The 18,272-nt window shown below is 40.8% G+C and overlaps 1 protein-coding gene across 4 annotated transcripts in view; it reads right to left on the bottom strand.

Annotated features, from left to right (window-relative positions):
• SLC4A10 (solute carrier family 4 member 10) overlaps positions 1-18,272 on the bottom strand; it is a 308,999-nt gene that overhangs the window by 211,376 nt on the left and 79,351 nt on the right. The window contains exon 1 of one of the 4 annotated variants that reach the window (XM_006114839.4): positions 3,245-3,499. The exons of the other annotated variants lie outside the window; for them this stretch is intronic. Within the exon in view, the coding sequence (XP_006114901.1) occupies positions 3,245-3,325 (81 nt within the window). The 5' untranslated portion in view covers positions 3,326-3,499. Of the gene's footprint in view, positions 1-3,244; positions 3,500-18,272 lie in introns of those variants that run through there. 4 annotated transcript variants of the gene reach the window in all.

Here is an 18,272-nt window from a genome sequence, read left to right as displayed (position 1 = left end):
CACGTCTCCCTGGTCTGCTGGGGGGGGAGGCTAGCTTCGCGTCTCCCTGGTCTGCTGGGGGGAAGCAGCTAGTGCAGGGTTGCCTCACCCCGTTTGTAAGTAGGGATCCGATGTAAGTCGGATCCATGTAACTCGGGGACTGCCTGTACTCCATATATCACTGTAGTATCTGAGTACACATATCATTACAGTGTTTTCCTTTAGCATCTTCTGGCAACTCCAAGTGCTTTAACACATTTAAGATTAGCCACCAGACAGGTCTGACTTACTGTAAGGCAATAGTGATATCCCTCATTTAACAGAGGAGGAAAAGGAGACACAGAGGTGCTAAATGGCTTACCCAAAATCATACAGGAAAATCTGTGGCACATTAGAAATGTATAAGGCCCAGATCCTCCTGGTCTTCTGCCTTAACTACAAAGGTATCTTTTTTCTCATTCATGGAAAATAGAGCCTGATTTTGTTCAAGTAACTGGTGAGGCATTCCTGGCCATGGAAGTTAGAGGTATTCAACTGATGCTCCATGCTACACTGGATTTCACCTGCAGCGAGGACTTCACGGCCTGCTATAGGGTCTGTTTTGGTATATCTGTCACCCAGAGTTAACATAGCCTAGCTGCTTGCACTGGAAATATCCACAGATGCTGTATTCTGTTGCAATAGTGTCTGATGACCTTACTACTTTTCTGAGTGGTGTTGGTGGCCATAAAATGAAAAGGTGGGTAAAGCCACGGTACACATTTTTCCCTGGGGCATCATCCATGGAACATAGAAGAGTGGAACTTTCTACCTACAGCAGAATTGACTTCTCCCCCACAGCGCTGTATTTTTTTTGTGCTTTTTACATCCAAAAATTTCATCGCTCGCCCAGCTACAATTAAGTTGTTTAAAAAAATGTGTTTCAATGGTAGAAAAAAATTGTGTGTGTCTGAAAACTATAGGTACCGAGGGTACTTATAATTTTTTTAAAGTACTTTGTACAAAAAAGGTTGAGAAACGCTGTCTTAGACAAATTCTAGCTCAAATAATTACAATCTGCCACTTTATTCCCCCTTGCAGATTCAGTTGGATGTGCATTACCCATTCAATTCATGTTCTATTCTTTAAAAATATTAAATTATTACTATTGAATTATTACTTTTACTACCACAGCAGCTTCAGCCCCAGTCAAAACTGGGCCCATTGTGCTAAGTGCTGCATAAACATGTAGAAAGGAGACAGTTCCTGCCCCCAAAGAACTAATAAAATGTTTACTTTTTCTGGTGACAGGGCTCTAGTTTATGAAAGGCGTGACCCTGCAGTTCTTACTCAGGCTAAATTCCCATCAGGTGAAAGCGTTTTACCTGCGCAAGGAGGATCATAGGAGCAGATCCAAAATTATAGGTATATCAAGCTTTTAAATTACAGTTGAATACAAGAACAAAGACACTTGGGTGATTTGGTCCTTTTGAGGTCTTGAATACATTGAAAAGCCCCAAAATACCATGAAACCAATACTTTCAGGAATTTCACAGTAATGCCAAGAAACAGAATGTACTCATTGTGACTAATACATTAAAATACTGAAAATAAATTCTAACAGATTAAACAAGTCTTGTAGCAACTGAAAGGTATAGTTAAATCATTCCAAAACTACTCAGGCTTAAGAGGATGGCAATCTTCCCTATTAATAATAAGAACATAAGCTGGATAAGTAGACTGGGAAACCTATAAATTATAGTCAATATCAGTAAGTAGAATATTGTTTATAATATATTTTTAATTAAAAATTATGTGACAGCCACTTTTACCAAATCAATTCCCTACACATGGTGAAGTTTTAGACCTATTCTGTGGTCTCTAGCACACATTCCCAAGTGACTGTCATTAAACTATGGGGAAATTGAAATATACCTTTAAATGCAAAATCCATACCAAAAGAATAATGAAAACCTTTGTGTTTTTATATATTTATATTTTTTTAAACATAAAACAACATTTTAAATCCTTGATCATTTAATCTTGTACATTGAGGTCAGGAAATACCTACTGTTTATGCCAAATTGGTCTCCAATTATGTGTGAAAATTGTTGAATGTAGAGGGTTAAAAAAGGTAACAGGAAGCATTGTACAACCTTGAGTTGTGTTTTTAAAACATATAACCTAATATGTTTCCATGGAAATTTTCTGGGAAAAAAAAAGTAGAATCTGATAAAATGGGGCAAAGAATAATTTGCAAAAATAAACATTTCTCATAATTTCAGATATAATCTCCTTAAACTGAATGCAGGATGCCTGAAACTCCTTTTATGGTTCTTATCTGCCATTTGTAAGGAACACAGCTAAGCTGCTTACAGTATTTTCAATTTCATTTTGTGTCCAGAAAACGAAATTTGGCTCCAAATGCTGTATTACAAATTTTACATGAAGTACCGTCCCAGTTGCTTTCATTTATCTAGTTGGGTTTTATTACCTGATTCCAAGCACATTAATAAATTCCATATTAACTCCCTTTCAATAAGGTTGATAGTGATTAAAAATAAAATGCTATAGTATATTAAAGAACATTTAAATTACATTTTAGGAAATTTCTAAATATTTGAAGTATTAATCACCTCAATTTTTCAGGTTATTGCTATAATTATTAGTCATCAACATGAATAATTAAAAGTGAGAGGTAGCTTGCCAAACTTTTCCTTTCATTTTCAATTAACTTCTATTCTTAAAATTGATCAGAAATAGAGCCAAAACCTGCTAGTGCAACATAAAAAAAAGATCTCTTAGTGCAGAATAACTCAGACCGGTTATCCAATGTCATCAACTATTTCAAATAGCCTGCCATGGTAGGTAAAACAACGGATTTACAATGTGCTTTCATAAGAGTGATGTACCACATTAGTTAATAATTAGATGCAAAGGTGCTCTGTAAAGATAATGCACCATAAAATGCAGTATAATCCTCTTGCTCTTTGTCATTTTACATCATATCTAAAGCTATCACCTCTTTTACTATGTTTGAACTGGAAGGATTATATACATATTAAAATTTATATTTAAAATATATCAATATTGTTATGCCAAACCACTGGCAATTAACTGCATTTTAAATTTCCAAAAATTATTTGGTTTGCTTATGTATTAGGTAAGCACTCTATCCTCTGTAGCAAATCCAACAATAAATAACAACAGAAACTAATACATAGCCTACAACTGAAAAACAAATGCTATACTAGAAAATAGTACTGTATGAATAATGAGGTCATACCTGATGACTTAGAGATTGGAATGGCTCACTGATTCCAAGCTGCATGACCTTTCTATTTCCAGAAACCCCCAAAGACTGCATTTCCTATCTTATAAAAGAACATCACTTAGCCATCTTTCTCTCAGCATCTCGTAGACTAGTGACGAAAACATCAACAGCCAATTTGTCCATCAATAATTGCTGAAGTCACTGCTCTCAAGAAATCAGATCTTAAATATAGTTTCCTCTGTGCTAGCAAAGGCATCCAGCATTCAAGGAGACTGATACAGCTTTAGCACTGATGCTGTGAATGCTGTCTGAAAACAGTAAGCTTGCTGCTTAAAGCAATCCTGCATCATCCAAACAGAGCAAGCCACATCCTTCACCTCCTCTCTTGTGTTACTATAAAAACTAGAGTGCCATTATGGATTTTGTTTTTAATATCTGGTCAGCTAAAAGAAAAATTAGATCTTATGCAACCTAGTGTGCATTAACAAACGTCAAACCAGCAAATCCGACATATCCAGGTTATCAGATTTTGTTTGCATGACCACTTCTCAACAAGCAATATTGCTGTTCAGAAGAAGCATCAAAATGCGATCCAAGGGAAAATTACCAGAGAGAGAACTTACAAAATTCCACAGCAGCAAAGCATTTAAATACTATGATTAAACAGTTGATTAATATAAACGTACAAATCTCAGTCCTTATTAAATTAAAAATATTGCTTAATTAATTATTTTTTATTTCTTTTCAGGAATTTGCATGCTCACTGCATTACTCCATGCTAACAGCCCAGAAAACAGCATGCCGTGAAAACATGCCAGTATTATGACAGTAAATATTTGTTTTGATACCAAACAAAACAGTCATACATCTGGATTTGTTCAGTTCTGATAAACCTTTCAAGACAGCAAGACTCGCAATGCCCTTTCAGTAATTTTAAATAACTTATTGACAATACAAAGTAGAATTCTAACTATAGAATACACATATTTTATATATTTTATGCCAGTGCACAGGAGGACAGTAATAAAACAATTACTGTTAGAGTAATATTTTGACAGATATGGAGCTAAGAACAATGACACAAGGACAAAATAATGAGTAGACCTGTAGCACCTTAGAGACTAACAAAAATATATAGATAGATATATAGATAGATATAGATAACCCCCTCCTCTACGGTGGCTTTTGCAGCCAGAGAGCATGAGAGATAAGCTCACCAACACCCATCCCCCCGCCTCTCTGGGGGTAGATGTCTAGACAGGGGGGAGGAGGAAGCACAAACTGGGGTGGGTGTTGGGCTAGGATGGCATTGGGGAGCCCAACCTGCAACCCACCAAGCCATGCCAGGTCCCCTCCGCCGTCCAAGTCTGAGCCCTACCCTGGGCCACACCGGCTTCCCTCTGCCATCCATGCCCAACTCCCTCCCCTGCACTCCCAGTTCACTCCTGCTCTTTATCCCTGGCCAGACACCTACTCCCAGAGAGAGAGGGGTTGGAGAGCAGGGGGCACTGATCCCTGCATCAAGCCCATTAATATTAAATTGAACTAAGGAAGCGGAGGTGGGTTGTGCTGGCAGTCTGAGGTGGTAGATATAGATACAGATATAATCTCTAAGGTGATACAGGACTACTTGTTTTTAAAGTTACAGACTAACATGGTTACACCTCTGAGATGTGGACAAAATATCATTTCTCAGAATTAAAGAGAACATATATAGTTGACAAATGTTGCTGTTACTTCATAGCTCGTTACTGAATTCTAAAGCCATAGAATAATTAAGTTATTAATGGCTTTGGGAAACTACTGTTAGTTCATGTAGTTCATCTGCCTGAAAATACAGGAATGTTCACTCAAAACATATTCTAAACATACTGCTACTGGCTACATTTTACCAAGTTTTAAATAAACACAACTTGGCTAAATTCATCCCTACTGTAATTCCATTGACAGAAAGAACTTGCATGACATTGGGTGGAATTTGATTTCCCATCTTTGCCACTGAATATAAGAAATTTCAATGAGAAATAAATGGTTTCTAAATAAAGTCACATAAATCCATTCTACTCAGCTACTTTAACAGTGTTACTTTACAGTTTCATAACTGCTGTCTTAGGAACGTTCAGTTAATCAGCTTTGGCATTAAGTATTATGTATGACTGACAACAGCAAAATGGTATCTTCCATGAATATTGCCAGTTCACCTTTCAGAAAGGAAATTGTTTGTTCTAAATGTTAACTGTTTTATAGCATGCAGTGGTCCAGACCCTGGGCTGCACCAATCCCCCAGAATAGTAGCACTAAACATAGTATAACTGATCATAGAAGAATTAGATAAGGATTCTTATCAGACTCACTATTGCAGCTCTGAAGCTTTGTGAAGATGGTGCAAGGGCATGGTTATAGAAGGGATTTGTCTGAAATGGCCCTATGTGCTGAGGTTGCTATCTGCTCTAACAAGCACTGGCAAGTGCTGCAACTTACAGCAGCCTACCCTGGGCCAATCTAAACTGCATTAGGAGACCAGAACAGGCCAAGATTAGTGAACGGCAAAATGGCTTAAAATAATGCCTCTTCCTCAACCACACTGCAATTAAAAACTGACAGCTGGTCCATGCCAGCTGACTCGGGTTTGTGGGGTTTGGGGCTGTGTAACTGAGGTGTAGACATTCACACTTGGGCTGGAGTGTGGGCTCTAGGACCCTGCAAGGAGTGAGAGGCACAGAACCCAGGTTGCAGCTCAAGCTTAACTGTCTACAGTTAAACAGCTCTTTATCCCAAGCCCCAGGATCCCAAATGAGCTGGCACAGGCCAGATATGGGTGTCTAATTGCAGTGTAGTCATGTCATATCCATTGAACCTTGCCAAGTGTTCCTGGCTACAGTTCATTTTCTGATTGTGTATATTTAGTATAATCCAAAAACACTATTTGGATTCCCAACAAGATTATGTTTGAGCTTTGAAGGACCTAATGTTATTTAATTATATTTAAAATATAAAAGCCATTAAGAATATACATGCAAGACATCCTCCGGGATGCCACAAAGAATTTTTGCCATTAAAAAAGGCAACTGATTTTTGTCTCACTTCTTTTATTCTTCAGGAAAAGTAAAATTAGGGGTTTAAAATGACTATCTTAACATTAATCATCATGGAAATCTGGATTTCATTTTAACTATAACAAAGATTACTGAAACAAGATATTTAAGAAGTTCTTCCAAAACGGTGCAGAATTCATTTTCAACCAAATAAGTCTGCTAGGCCTGTAGCAAATGGAATAGATATATTTAAAAAAAAAAAAAAAAAAAAAAAAAAAAAGATGAAGATATTTTGGAAAACAGACAGGGTGACAAGCAATACAATGTGGGCAAAACAACAATGCTTCTTTACCAGATATAAAGATGTGAACACATTTACATCAAAGTATCTTTTGATTCAAGGTAAAACTGTTCACCCTTTTTATAACACAAAGACAGCATTACACTATTATATGGTCAGCTGCTGCCATTTACAAATTTACTGCTGCACAAGTATCATATTGTGACCAATGGCTGCATAAGCACATGTAAAGGAATATAACACATCTTTTCATATGTATACTCCATTGTCATGACCCTCTAGAATGCAGCAAGCTTCTTTCCTATAACATAGGTGGAAAAGGTGAGACAGAGAGAAGAAATGGAAAATGATTGTATGAACAATATGTGTTGCTAAATTGTCCTTGATCAATTATCTGTATATGCATACCCCATTTTCTGTGATGAGATTTAGCCTTCCAACAGAGCTATATCATTGTGAAGGATGAAAATACAAAGATTAGAGGTATAATCACTAATGGAAGAACTGTATTTCACAGTATTTGTCCGCAAAGAATAAATAACCTCTCCCCTTTCCCTATCAACTGGTCACTACAAGGAGACAGAAGTTAACTGGGGATAGGCAGAGAGGCTATGTCTACACTATCAGTTTTTGCCAGAAGATAAGAATCTTGTGCAAAAAGGAGGTTTTGCGCAAAACGGACATATCTATACGGCTTGTTTTTGCGCAAAAACCCCTTGCGCAAAAATGGCTCGGAATAGATTATGCAAATGAAGTGTGACAATATGCTAATCAGCACTTAACTTGCATTGCCTCGTCTGGCAAAAGCCATAGTGTAGACAAAGCTAGAGAGTCTTTCCTGAATTGTGTGACATCAGTCTCCACACAAATTGTAAAAACAATCAGAAGTATTTCATTTCAAAAACTATCCAATTACTGACACGTCTACTCATAAATTACCCAGTTTTTTTCTCTAATGCAATATAATTACTATTTTGTAAATCTAGTAGCAAATAATTTTAGTTGGTTCATTTTATAATGTTACAAGCTACTGCATGGCACATGCAAAGTGTATAGTATCATCTTATACAGAGGGGGTATGTCTATACTAGCCCCCTAGTTCGTACTAGGGAGGCTAATGAGGGTGACCGAAATTGCAAATGAAGCATGGGATTTAAGTATCCCGCGCTTCATTAGCACGTTCCCGGGTGGCCGCCATTTTGGAAATTGACTAGCCGGAGTAACTGCCTGCGACTACACGCGGCAGTGAAACGTGAGTTCAAAGTAAAGCCCTTAATTCGAATTAGCTGGTAAATCTCATTCCAGGAGGAACAACAGCTAATTCAAGTTAGGGCTTTACTTCGAACACCTATTTCACTGCCGCGTGTAGATGCAGGCAGTTACTCCAGGCTTGTTAATTTCCAAAATGGCGACCGCCCGGGAATATGCTAATGAAGCGCGGGATATTTAAATCCCGTGCTTCATTTGCAATTTCGGTCGCCCTCATTAGCCTCCCTAGTTCGAACCAGGGGGCTAGTGTAGACATACCCTGAGATAATTTTGCATTAAAAGACATTGACGTCAATGAAGCTTCATTTGTGTCTGCCATTTTCCTCTACACACAAAAATTGTAAAACCAGATTTTCCTGTGGCTTATGCCATGTTTAGTGCCAGTTATTTCACTTAGAGCAAAAATCCATTTCTACTAGCAAAATCTGGTTTTCATTTAGCAAAAGAGTAAGCTGTGGCTCATAGTGGAGAAGGCAAAATAAATCGACTAACCAACTTGGTCTTGATAGGAATTATAGCTATATGTTGAGCACTGCTAATTTCATGATGGAACAGCTTTGAGATAAGAAATTTGTGCAGGTTTTGGGAATCTGGAGAACCCAAAGACCGGGTGTCTTATCAAAGGTATGCAGTGTGAATTATTTTGTAAGGCTGCTCACAAAATGCTTTGTTTAAAATGTATAACTAATGCTACTCTTTCCCTTTTCAATTTTATATTGGGCAGAGAAATCTGGATAGAAATGTTGGTTCCTGGAGAAGATGGGAAAAGGTTTTTCAAGCGGGGATAGGAAAGGACTAAGAAAAAACATAACTGAAAAAGGAAAGGCATTTGGGGATGAAAAAAGGAGCATCACGGAAGGATCAAAATCTTACACTACCTTCCCCAGAAAAACTCCCACTAAACTCAAGAGAGTTTTGTCCTCATATAAACCGAAAGATTAGGCCCCTAATTCACCAATGTTTCTGCAATAAAGAGAAAGATTGCAAGATAGAAAGAGTAACAATATTTTTTCTTCCCATTAAACCAACATGCTACTCCAGGGACAGTGTCCCAATCTCCCCATGTCTATTGCCCTAAACAGGTATCCCCAGTGCATAGTTGTACCAGTAAAACGGGTGTTCAAAAGGGTCTAAGTGAAGAGAAGACACAGCAAAGTTGTAGTATTTAATCACTGATAAACAGACCAACCACTGAGCTGTCCAAGGAACCTGCGTCCAGCAGGAGAGATCCACAGCAAGACGCACAGCCCCCTCTACCAGGCCCCCAGCAATCCAACCCACGCCGATTCCAGAGAAGGCAGGAGAGGGGATGCCGGCCGCCATGAAGATTCAGCTGCCACAACCCATCTGCAGTGGGTGTACTGATCATGAGAGAGCTCCTCAATGGGACCCCATCCTCCTATGCCATCCTGTCCGAGCATCTTCATGCATACTTCAGGGATGTCTCCAACTGTGAGATTCAGACCGATACTTCTCTCCCATGGTGTCTGCTTCAACTACCCTGAGTAGACCCCAAAGATGAGCTGGAACAGTATTTCACCCCAAGTCCATACCAGGCTTGTGAAGACTTGGAACACTGCCTCTGAGAAAGACAGCATAAGGCATCAACTTCTCAGGAAGCGAGACCCAGGCTGCCTGATGCTCACCACCATCTTCAATGGCTGCAAGTGATTTCAGCACATTTCCAGCTCGTGGAAGTCATCCACGACAGTCCTCATCCACAAAAAGGGCGACAGAGATAACCTAGAGAACTGGAAGCCCACCTCACCATGCTCTGCCATCCATAAGCTTTACACCAGCTTCCTCACAGCAAAGCTCATGGACTGGGCCATGTGGGGGAGCACTGTCAGTTTGGCTCAGAAAGGCTTCATGTTACACAAAGGGAGCTATGAGCACAACTTGGGTATGTCTGCACTTGCAGCCTATTTCGGAATAGGGCTGCAAATGTAGACATTCAGAATTGCAAATCAAGCCAGGGATTTAAATATCCCGCGCTTGATTTGCATCTTCCCGGCCGGGTGCCATTTTTTGAAATTTACAAGCCTGGAATAACTGCCCGTGTCTACACGTGGCAGTGAAATGAGCGTTCGAAATAAAGCCCTATTTCAAACTACCTGTTAAACCTCATTGCAGGAGGAATAAGAGGCGGTTCGAAATAGGGCTTTATTTCAAACGCCCATTTCACTGCCGCGTGTAGAAGCGGATAGTTATTCTGGGCTTGTAAATTTCATAAATGGCGCCCGGCCAGGAAGATGCAAATCAAGCGTGGGATATTTAAATCCCGGGCTTGATTTGCAATTCCAAATGCCTACATTTGCAGCCCTATTTCGAAATAGGCTGCAAGTGTAGACATACCCCTTCATCCTCCAGATGACCATCCAGTTGGCTAGAAGGTCTCGGAGGCAGTGCACCAGAGCTTGGCTCGACTGGGCCAACACCTTTGGGCCTAATCCTCCTCCTTTTCCCCCCCACCCACACACACCTCTACAACACCCTAACAGAGTTTGGAATACCAGACTCCTTCCTCCAGCTGTTCAAAGACCTCTACCATGGCTGCACAACCACCATCTGTTCCATGGAGAGAGAGACAGCTGCCATCCCCATCAAATATGGTGTGAAGCAGGGCTGTCTCCTCAGTGCCATTGTGTTCAACCTGGCCATGGAGCCACTCCTACGAGACTTTTCCAGCGGCCTGGCTGGGTTCAACCTCCACAGCGAGAGGATCGACATCCTGGCCTATGCGGACGACCTGGTCCTGATAGCTGACAGCCCAGAAGGCCTTCAGCAGATGCTCGACATCACCGGCCATGCCGCCGAGTGGATGGGCCTACACTTCAGTGCGAGGAAGTGCACCTCTCTCCATGCTGTCAGTGGCATCAAAGACCTATAAAGGCTCAAGCAGTTCCAGATCCAGGGAGCACACATGGTTTCCCTGGAAGAGAGGCAGATCTATAAGCATCTGGCACATGCAGGAAGTTCAAGTTCAGCAGACCCCCGAGGACACAATCAGCAAGGTTCTGTGAAATGTGGCCTGAACAGAATAACAGAATCATAGAAAACTAGAACTGGAAGGAACCTCAAGAGATCAAGTCCAGTCCCCAGCCCTCAGGCAGGACCAAGCACAGGCTATATAATCCCTGGTAGATGTCTGTCTAACCTGCTCCTAAATAGCTCCATAGGCAATTTATTCCTGTGTTTAACCACCCTGAAAGTTAGGAAGCTTTCCTAATGTCCAACCTAAACCTCCCTTTCTGCAGTTTAAGCCCATTGCTTCTTGTCCTGTCATCAGAGTCCAAGGAGAACAATTTTCTCCCCCTCCTCCCTGGAACAACTTTTTACATACCTAAAAACTGCTATCATGTTCCCTCTCAGTCTTCTCTTTTCCAAACTAAACAAGTGGTATGAACAGCCTCCCGAGATCTGACATCATGGTGACCAATGAGGAGGCAAAGAAGGACATTATGGTGGATGTGACTATACCATTTGAAAACCGGTCCCCGGCTTTCTGTAAGGCTCGAGCGTAAAAACTGGACAAGTATATGCCACTGATGGACACCCTGAGAGCCCAGGGCTACAACATGGAGATCCACGCCCTGCTAGTGAGGGCCCCTGGATGTGTGGGACCCTCAGAATGAGCCGGTGCTGAAAGCCTGTGGCTTTGGGAGAAAATATGCCAGTCTTATGAGGTGGTTGATGGTCTCTAACGCCATTAAGAGATCCTGGAACATATACACTGAGCTTGTCATGGGCCACTGCCAATACCAAGATGCTTGAGACTGACAAGGAGATCCGCGACAAAGTCGTCCATCAAGAGGGAACATGGGCTGGGGCTTCACTCTCTTTTCTCCCCCCTGCAGGCTATGTATCTCCCTGCAGGTGCCAAGATGACGATGAGGGACATATAAGACCAGGGAAACCACCCACTTCCCTGAAAGACTCTATAGACTCTGATACCAGAGACATTAAAAGGGACAAGGTCAGGGAAAGTGCATGCTTCCTCCCCTGACGGACTACACTTACTACCACAAAAAAGACAATTACAGACATTGCACAGTGCCATGCTTCAGGATGTACCCTACCCATAACCCCATGAACTTTGCCAGAGACTCTTTCTCCTTTATGGGTGGTGCCCCCAAGACTTATATCAATAGAGTTTTTAAAACACACCCGCCTCATGTGGGTCACACTCAGCATGTGCTTTGAAAACTGTGTAAACCCTTCCTTGCACCTCCCCTCATCCCAAATTTGTCTCCCAATACAATATGCCTTTGCATTCTGTTAACCTGAAAGTGCTACAACTTGTGTATATTCAGGGCAATGCAGGATTTGCTTAACCTATGTACCTTATGCACTATGTAAATTTGGGTTCATACATGTTGTAGTAGGACCTTAGGCAGTATGTAAACCGTTCGTGTGCATCGATTTCACACATTCTGTAACTGATCCTGTGCGTCATATACACCAATGTCTGTACTACCAACCCGAAATCTGTCCCAGGATTCTCTATACCTTTGTTGTCTTTTAATCTGTACCATATCCCATGACTTTGAAAACATTCAGTACAAAAAAAAACTTGTTAATCAATAATAATTTGTCAACATGATGTAAATGATAAAATGCTATCGTGTCTGCATTTGAGAAAGTTCTACAAGCCATTGGCTTCATACTCAAGGGCTAGAGTGGGCAGGCATCTTATACCATGTATGAGGTTTCCCACAGAAGTAGCATTTGAAAGGAAAAGAACTAGGTTGTTCAACTGCAGTGTTTGTAAGAACTACAGAATGAGTCAGAGACACAAAGGAAAGGGAAGAAAAGAAAGGGAAACCCAATGAGGTGTTAGACACTGTGCCACAGAAAGGGAAAGAGAGTCTAGAATTTGAAAAAATCCATGAAACAACAAGCACCAGTGAAGTCCATTTAAAAGAAAGGTAGAGAAAATTGTCCTGAGATTCTTCTCCAGGTCAAAAGAACAGCTGCTTTTTGCAAAGATTGCATCACTCAGTGCAAGGAGACTCTCTAAAGAGCTACTGTTTATTTAAAAACTGAAAAGTTTGGGAAGAATATTGATAAAATAAGAGAAGGATGGAGAAGGGAAATTACAAGCAAAACCGAGTTCAGGAATCAGACAAGGATAGACAAGTCTATAACATGACTCCCTTCTAGAATCACAGTCACATTTTGACAAAGAATTGTAGCAAGTAAAATGCACAAATAATTTGCCTTTTGGAAAGCATAATATGCTTGAAAAGAGAAGCAAAGGCTGGCTCACAACAGATGCTAAAATTGCATCTATTTGGATTGCAGAAGCTGTAGATGGAGAATCTTGAAGACTAGGAAGTTCCAAAGTGGTCAATATCAATCAGAAACTATTCTTTTTAAATAGGGACTAAGGAAAGGAAAAGAGATTCTCCAACCCAGTAATATTTGAGGCTTTGAGAGTATCCTAGGTTAAAAAAAATCTGTTTTGTTGCATTAGGCTAAATTCTCAAAAGGAGTTAGGCTCAGTGTTCCCAGTAAGCTGAGCGCTTAGGTGAGATTCAGATGCTGCCTAGCTAATTAGCAAAGTATCCATAGCTGCTCACAGTGGACAGCATGTGTTTCTACTGGTGGGGCACATCTGCACATTCCTCAGTACACATAACAAAATGTATTCCACCCAAGGATAGAAAAACTTAGAAGAAACTTTGGTTAGGCTCCTAACATACATGGATTTCAATGGCAGTCAGCAGCCTATACAGAAGTCTAGCTTTTTTGAGCATTCATCCCACCAGATGAAAACCATGAAAAAATATCTGATGCCCAAGAATGATCTCTTTTAAATATGTATGAATAATCCAGGCATCTCAAAGGTTCTCAAAGACAAAAATTACAGAAAATGCATATATGATGACAAGAGAGGAAAATCCCAGACTCAAATATGTATTCCTTATGTTATTTTTATAATTCCTCATACTATAGCTTCATTCTGATATTCAAATGCATAGAAATGTTTAAACTTGCCCATAGCTTCTGTTTTGGGCATTTTGGGACAGATCCCACGACACATACTTAATCCTTACTGACTTCTTCTCATAATACCATATCAATGAAAGGTTTGCAACACTAGTTTAGAAATGGCTGCTTTTTAAAATCAAAATGGTAACCCTAAAGTGCTAAGTCTGATAGTCTGTTTGTCAAGTGAAAGAGGTGCAGGGACAAATACAAAATCCTGGAGAATATTGGAAGTAGGTAAAAATAATTTTATATGTCTTCATATGCAGTTATTTAGCTGGTTGTACCACTGTGCAGAATCTGTATCTCAGTAAAATTCACTTCCATTCAGATGCTCACAGTACATGCTGTTCATGAAATGGAGAGTGATTCAGCAGAATGTTAATAGGCATGCTATAGTCAGAGGTAAAAGTATGGCATATACACATTTTCTCTATATATTAGCATTTCCAACATGGGAAAGACTCAGCTTGTTGCACAAGCTGATATTAAAAATTCTTTAAACTGTGTGATGGGTTTGTTTTCTACAAAGGAAGAAACTTCAACACAGAATTGCTATTACCAGTACTATGAAAAGTCCAGCCTGTGCTGGTATTGAAGAATTGTAACCCCTCCGTTTTAGTAGGGTACAAAGAGAGCAGCTATTAGTATTTCATATACAATTTAAAACTGGATTCATAAGTCACTCTCTGATCTTCTACAGGATCACAGCAGTGATACAGAAGTCTAGAATCTGAGCTTAACACCAGGTAATGCTGTCTGTCCACCATGAAGGCAGTACCGTGTAGGCATTCACAACTCAAACAGTCAGATTTTTCAAGTAACACTGAAAAACTGAGGTCACAAAGCGATCCCCATGCAACTGGAAATTAGAACCATAGCCATGAGGAAGGCAGCAATTGAGCTTCTTTATGGAGTAAGCAGCTGAAACAATAATGGACTCCAGCCCAATACAAAGCCACCTGCCAGACTGGAGTAGGAATCAGTCACGTGGTCCAACAGGCCTTCTACCATGACCTGAAACTCAGGGACAGAGGATTGATTGAACTGGGCTTGTGTGCATGAGACTGGTGCGGTGAGAAACACCATAGAAACCAGGGCCGGCCCACAACATTTTGGCACTTGAGGCGGGAAACTCAAATAACACCCAATGCCACATTTTCTCCTGACTGCCTGTTATATCTCTTGTGTCCTCCCTCCTCCAGCACTGCACTCCACCATCTCTGCGCATCTAGAGCGGAGAGTATACATATGCACCAGCAGCAGACACAATTTTGTACACTCTGGGTCCTAGTTGCCCTCTTCTCCCCCCACAGTCTGGCACCTGAGGCAGCTGCCTCAGTTTGCCTCATGGTAAGGCTAGCCCTGAGAGAAACCTCTCTTTCACTTCAAGTATATGAGGAAGTGAGTTCTAGCTCACAAAAGCTTGCACTCTAATACATTTGTTAGTCTTTAAGGTGCCACCAGACTCCTTGTTATCATAGAATCAGATGCAGAAAAGTCTCAGAAAGCCAAAGCAACAGCAAAACACACACACAGTTGTTAGTTCTGTCCTTTCATATTTGAGTTTTTTCAGATCTCTTGGGTGAATACCAGCTGATCATAGTGACATACTACTGTTAAATTTATCAGTTTATTTCAAACATCATTTGATACCTCAAGTTGGAGCAGTTCCTCAGATCTGTTACCTAAAAAGAATGGCTTGGGTGAGGAATCTTCCTCGCATCCTGTGCAGTGAAGAATGCAAAGAATTGACTTAGCTTCACTACTATAGCTTTGACTTCTTTAAATGCAATTTTTTAAAAATGTCCTTCTCTTTAATTGCCTCTTTTACTCAGCTCTTTAGCTATGCTGCCATTTTTTACCTCTTACTGATTTTGTTATTTGGACATACGTAGTGTTTGAGCCTCTTACAGTATTTTTACAAAGTTTTCATGCAGCTTATAAACATTTAATTCTTGTGACTGTTCCTTTACATTTCTGTTTTCATACTAGCCTCCCCTTTTTTTATGTAGTTTCTATATTTTAAGTTAAATGCTAGTGGTGAATTTTTTATATATATATACATATTCTCCCTTGCACGAATTGGTTGTGATAATTGCAAGGATGTTAAATTTCATTACATTATGGTTTCTATTACTAAGTGGTACAGATATATTCACTGCTGGGGCTAGATCGAGTACACCAATTAGGACTAAATCAGAAATGCTTCTCCCCTTATGGGTACAAGCAGTTCATCAATTTTTAACGCTAAGCACATTCTTATCAACTCAACATCTGTTTTAACAATGCTCACACACAGATGAACCGAACAGATCTCCAGCTATACATTTGTCAGTAGTCAGTGAGGTCTAGGAGCCATGACATGAGCTGACACCTGGTCTGCCAGCATCACAATGAGTTTCACATAAACTTGTTAGAACTATGATAATCAGTGGGACATGGTAATATTGGGGTATAACATATCCAGAATGACAAAGTCAGTTACTCTGATGCTGGAGACTGTATGTGAAAGAAAGTATGGAGTCAAATACGGTAAAAACTTTAAATTAACCAAACAGTACCATAGAATTTTTCCAGATAGAATTCCTATGCTTGAATAATAAATCTATAGTAGTAGGACTATACCACCAATCACCTAACCAGGATAGTAATTGTGAAATGCTCAAGGAAGCTAAGGCTAAAAAACAGAAAACCCAATAACTATAAAGAAAAGGATGAAGATAGGCTCCCAGAGTTTTTATTGAGCTTGTTCCATCATACTGTTGAACACTTAAATAAGAAGCACCAGAAGGGCCTAAGAGACTTTCTTGCTGGGAATCAGGAGTTGTGCTCCTGATCCAATAAAGATATAAGCTGCACAGCACTAGTCCAGCACAAGATTGATACTGGGAAAAACCAACTTGAGCAGCCACTTCACCACTACCCAGTAGCAAGAGAGTGAATAGGCTTTATAGAACATTGAGAAGATGCAGAGAGAGCCATAATTGGGCCGTTAACCATTCCTGGGACCTCACTCAGAGTGCCGGTTAAAAAAATAAAGGGGCAGCATCATATCTTGTGTGGACTACGGAAAAGTAAGTAAAGTCACTAGGGATTCTTATCCATTAACACAAATAGATAATACTCTGGATGATGCAGTCAGGGTTTGCTCAAATTTTTTCCCAGGATCAGTTGTGATAGTTTCCCCTAATTATGAACACAACTGTAAAAAGTGAAAGTTCATAAGATACTCTACAGTAACAAATAATGACTGGAAAAGGTGCAAAAGTGAGACAGAAAAAGACTGAACTGGTCCAAAGAAAAAGGCCTAATTCAAAGACTATGCCTATTACACAAAAAAGCGTGGGACGAGAAATTCCTCAGCCAAAACCAGTGTGTCGAAAATCATATCTAATTTATGGGCAAAATAATGAGGGGATAAGTTATTCCACCCACCACTCCCCTTTGGTTAGGGAAAGGCTGACAAAGATGAGAGAAGGGACGAGAAAGCTTCACCATCATTGATGCCACCCCTCTGTTTCTTGGGACCCTGCATTTTCTTCTTCCTAATTGTGAGGGGGTTCCCTCACCACCACAGCACCCCCTACAGTCTGTCCTAGGAATTAGCTCCTTCTGCTGGCTGGGTGCCTTCCCTCGGATGGTGTCTCCCCTCTTTCCTCCAGGCCACAGCATTCTCTTCAGGACACTACCCTCCGGCAGTGCCCATGTCAGTCTCTGAGCCCCCCTTCCGAGGGTTGTTGTTTCGTCAGCGGGCTGTGCTTCAGACAGTGCAGTCTGGGGGTTTGCTTGGCCAGAGCTCCCCTAGCCCTGCCTTGCCTCCCCAGCCCTGTCCTAGCTCCAGGGAGCCTCCTACTCCCCCAGCAGCCAGACTCTCACTGCCCTCCAGGAGCAGCAGCCCATCCTCATATATGGTTCCCAGCTGGGCACTAATCAGCTGGGGCTAAACTCCCAGGCCCTGCTCCGGGCTGAGGTTTCCCCTTAAAAGGCCAGTGCAGGGCAAGTGCCCTGTCACACAAATCCTGAAGGATGCCAAGACCATTCTGGGCCAGAGAGAGAGAGGGAGCTAAATGACATCACCACCTCCACCAGCTTTAGTTAAATCCCATTGTGATGTGAGACTGTCACACACCACAGGGTATCCTGTTCCATGCCTGTCTTATCTCTTCTCTTTTCGCCTTGCATATAAATAAGTGTCCACCTTACCAGGCCAAAACTGTGTATTATGCCACACTTCTGTGAGCCTATGATGAGGAAGAGGCAGTGAAAAGCAATTCTGTAAGCATGAGGCTGGTGTAACTTTGTCAGTTTCAGAGTAACCAATAAAACCATGAGATGTAAGAGAGCTCAGAGCTCAGTAAGATTGCTCAGAGCTCCAGTATATAGAGGGAGAAAAGCCTGTTGAGAGTCTTTCTGTGAAGTTTAGAGGCGGGAGCAACAGGGG

Source organism: Pelodiscus sinensis, chromosome 7 (assembly GCF_049634645.1).
Source record: "Pelodiscus sinensis isolate JC-2024 chromosome 7, ASM4963464v1, whole genome shotgun sequence".
Taxonomy (NCBI): Eukaryota; Metazoa; Chordata; order Testudines; family Trionychidae; genus Pelodiscus; species Pelodiscus sinensis.
This window is presented reverse-complemented; position numbering and strand designations above follow the sequence as displayed.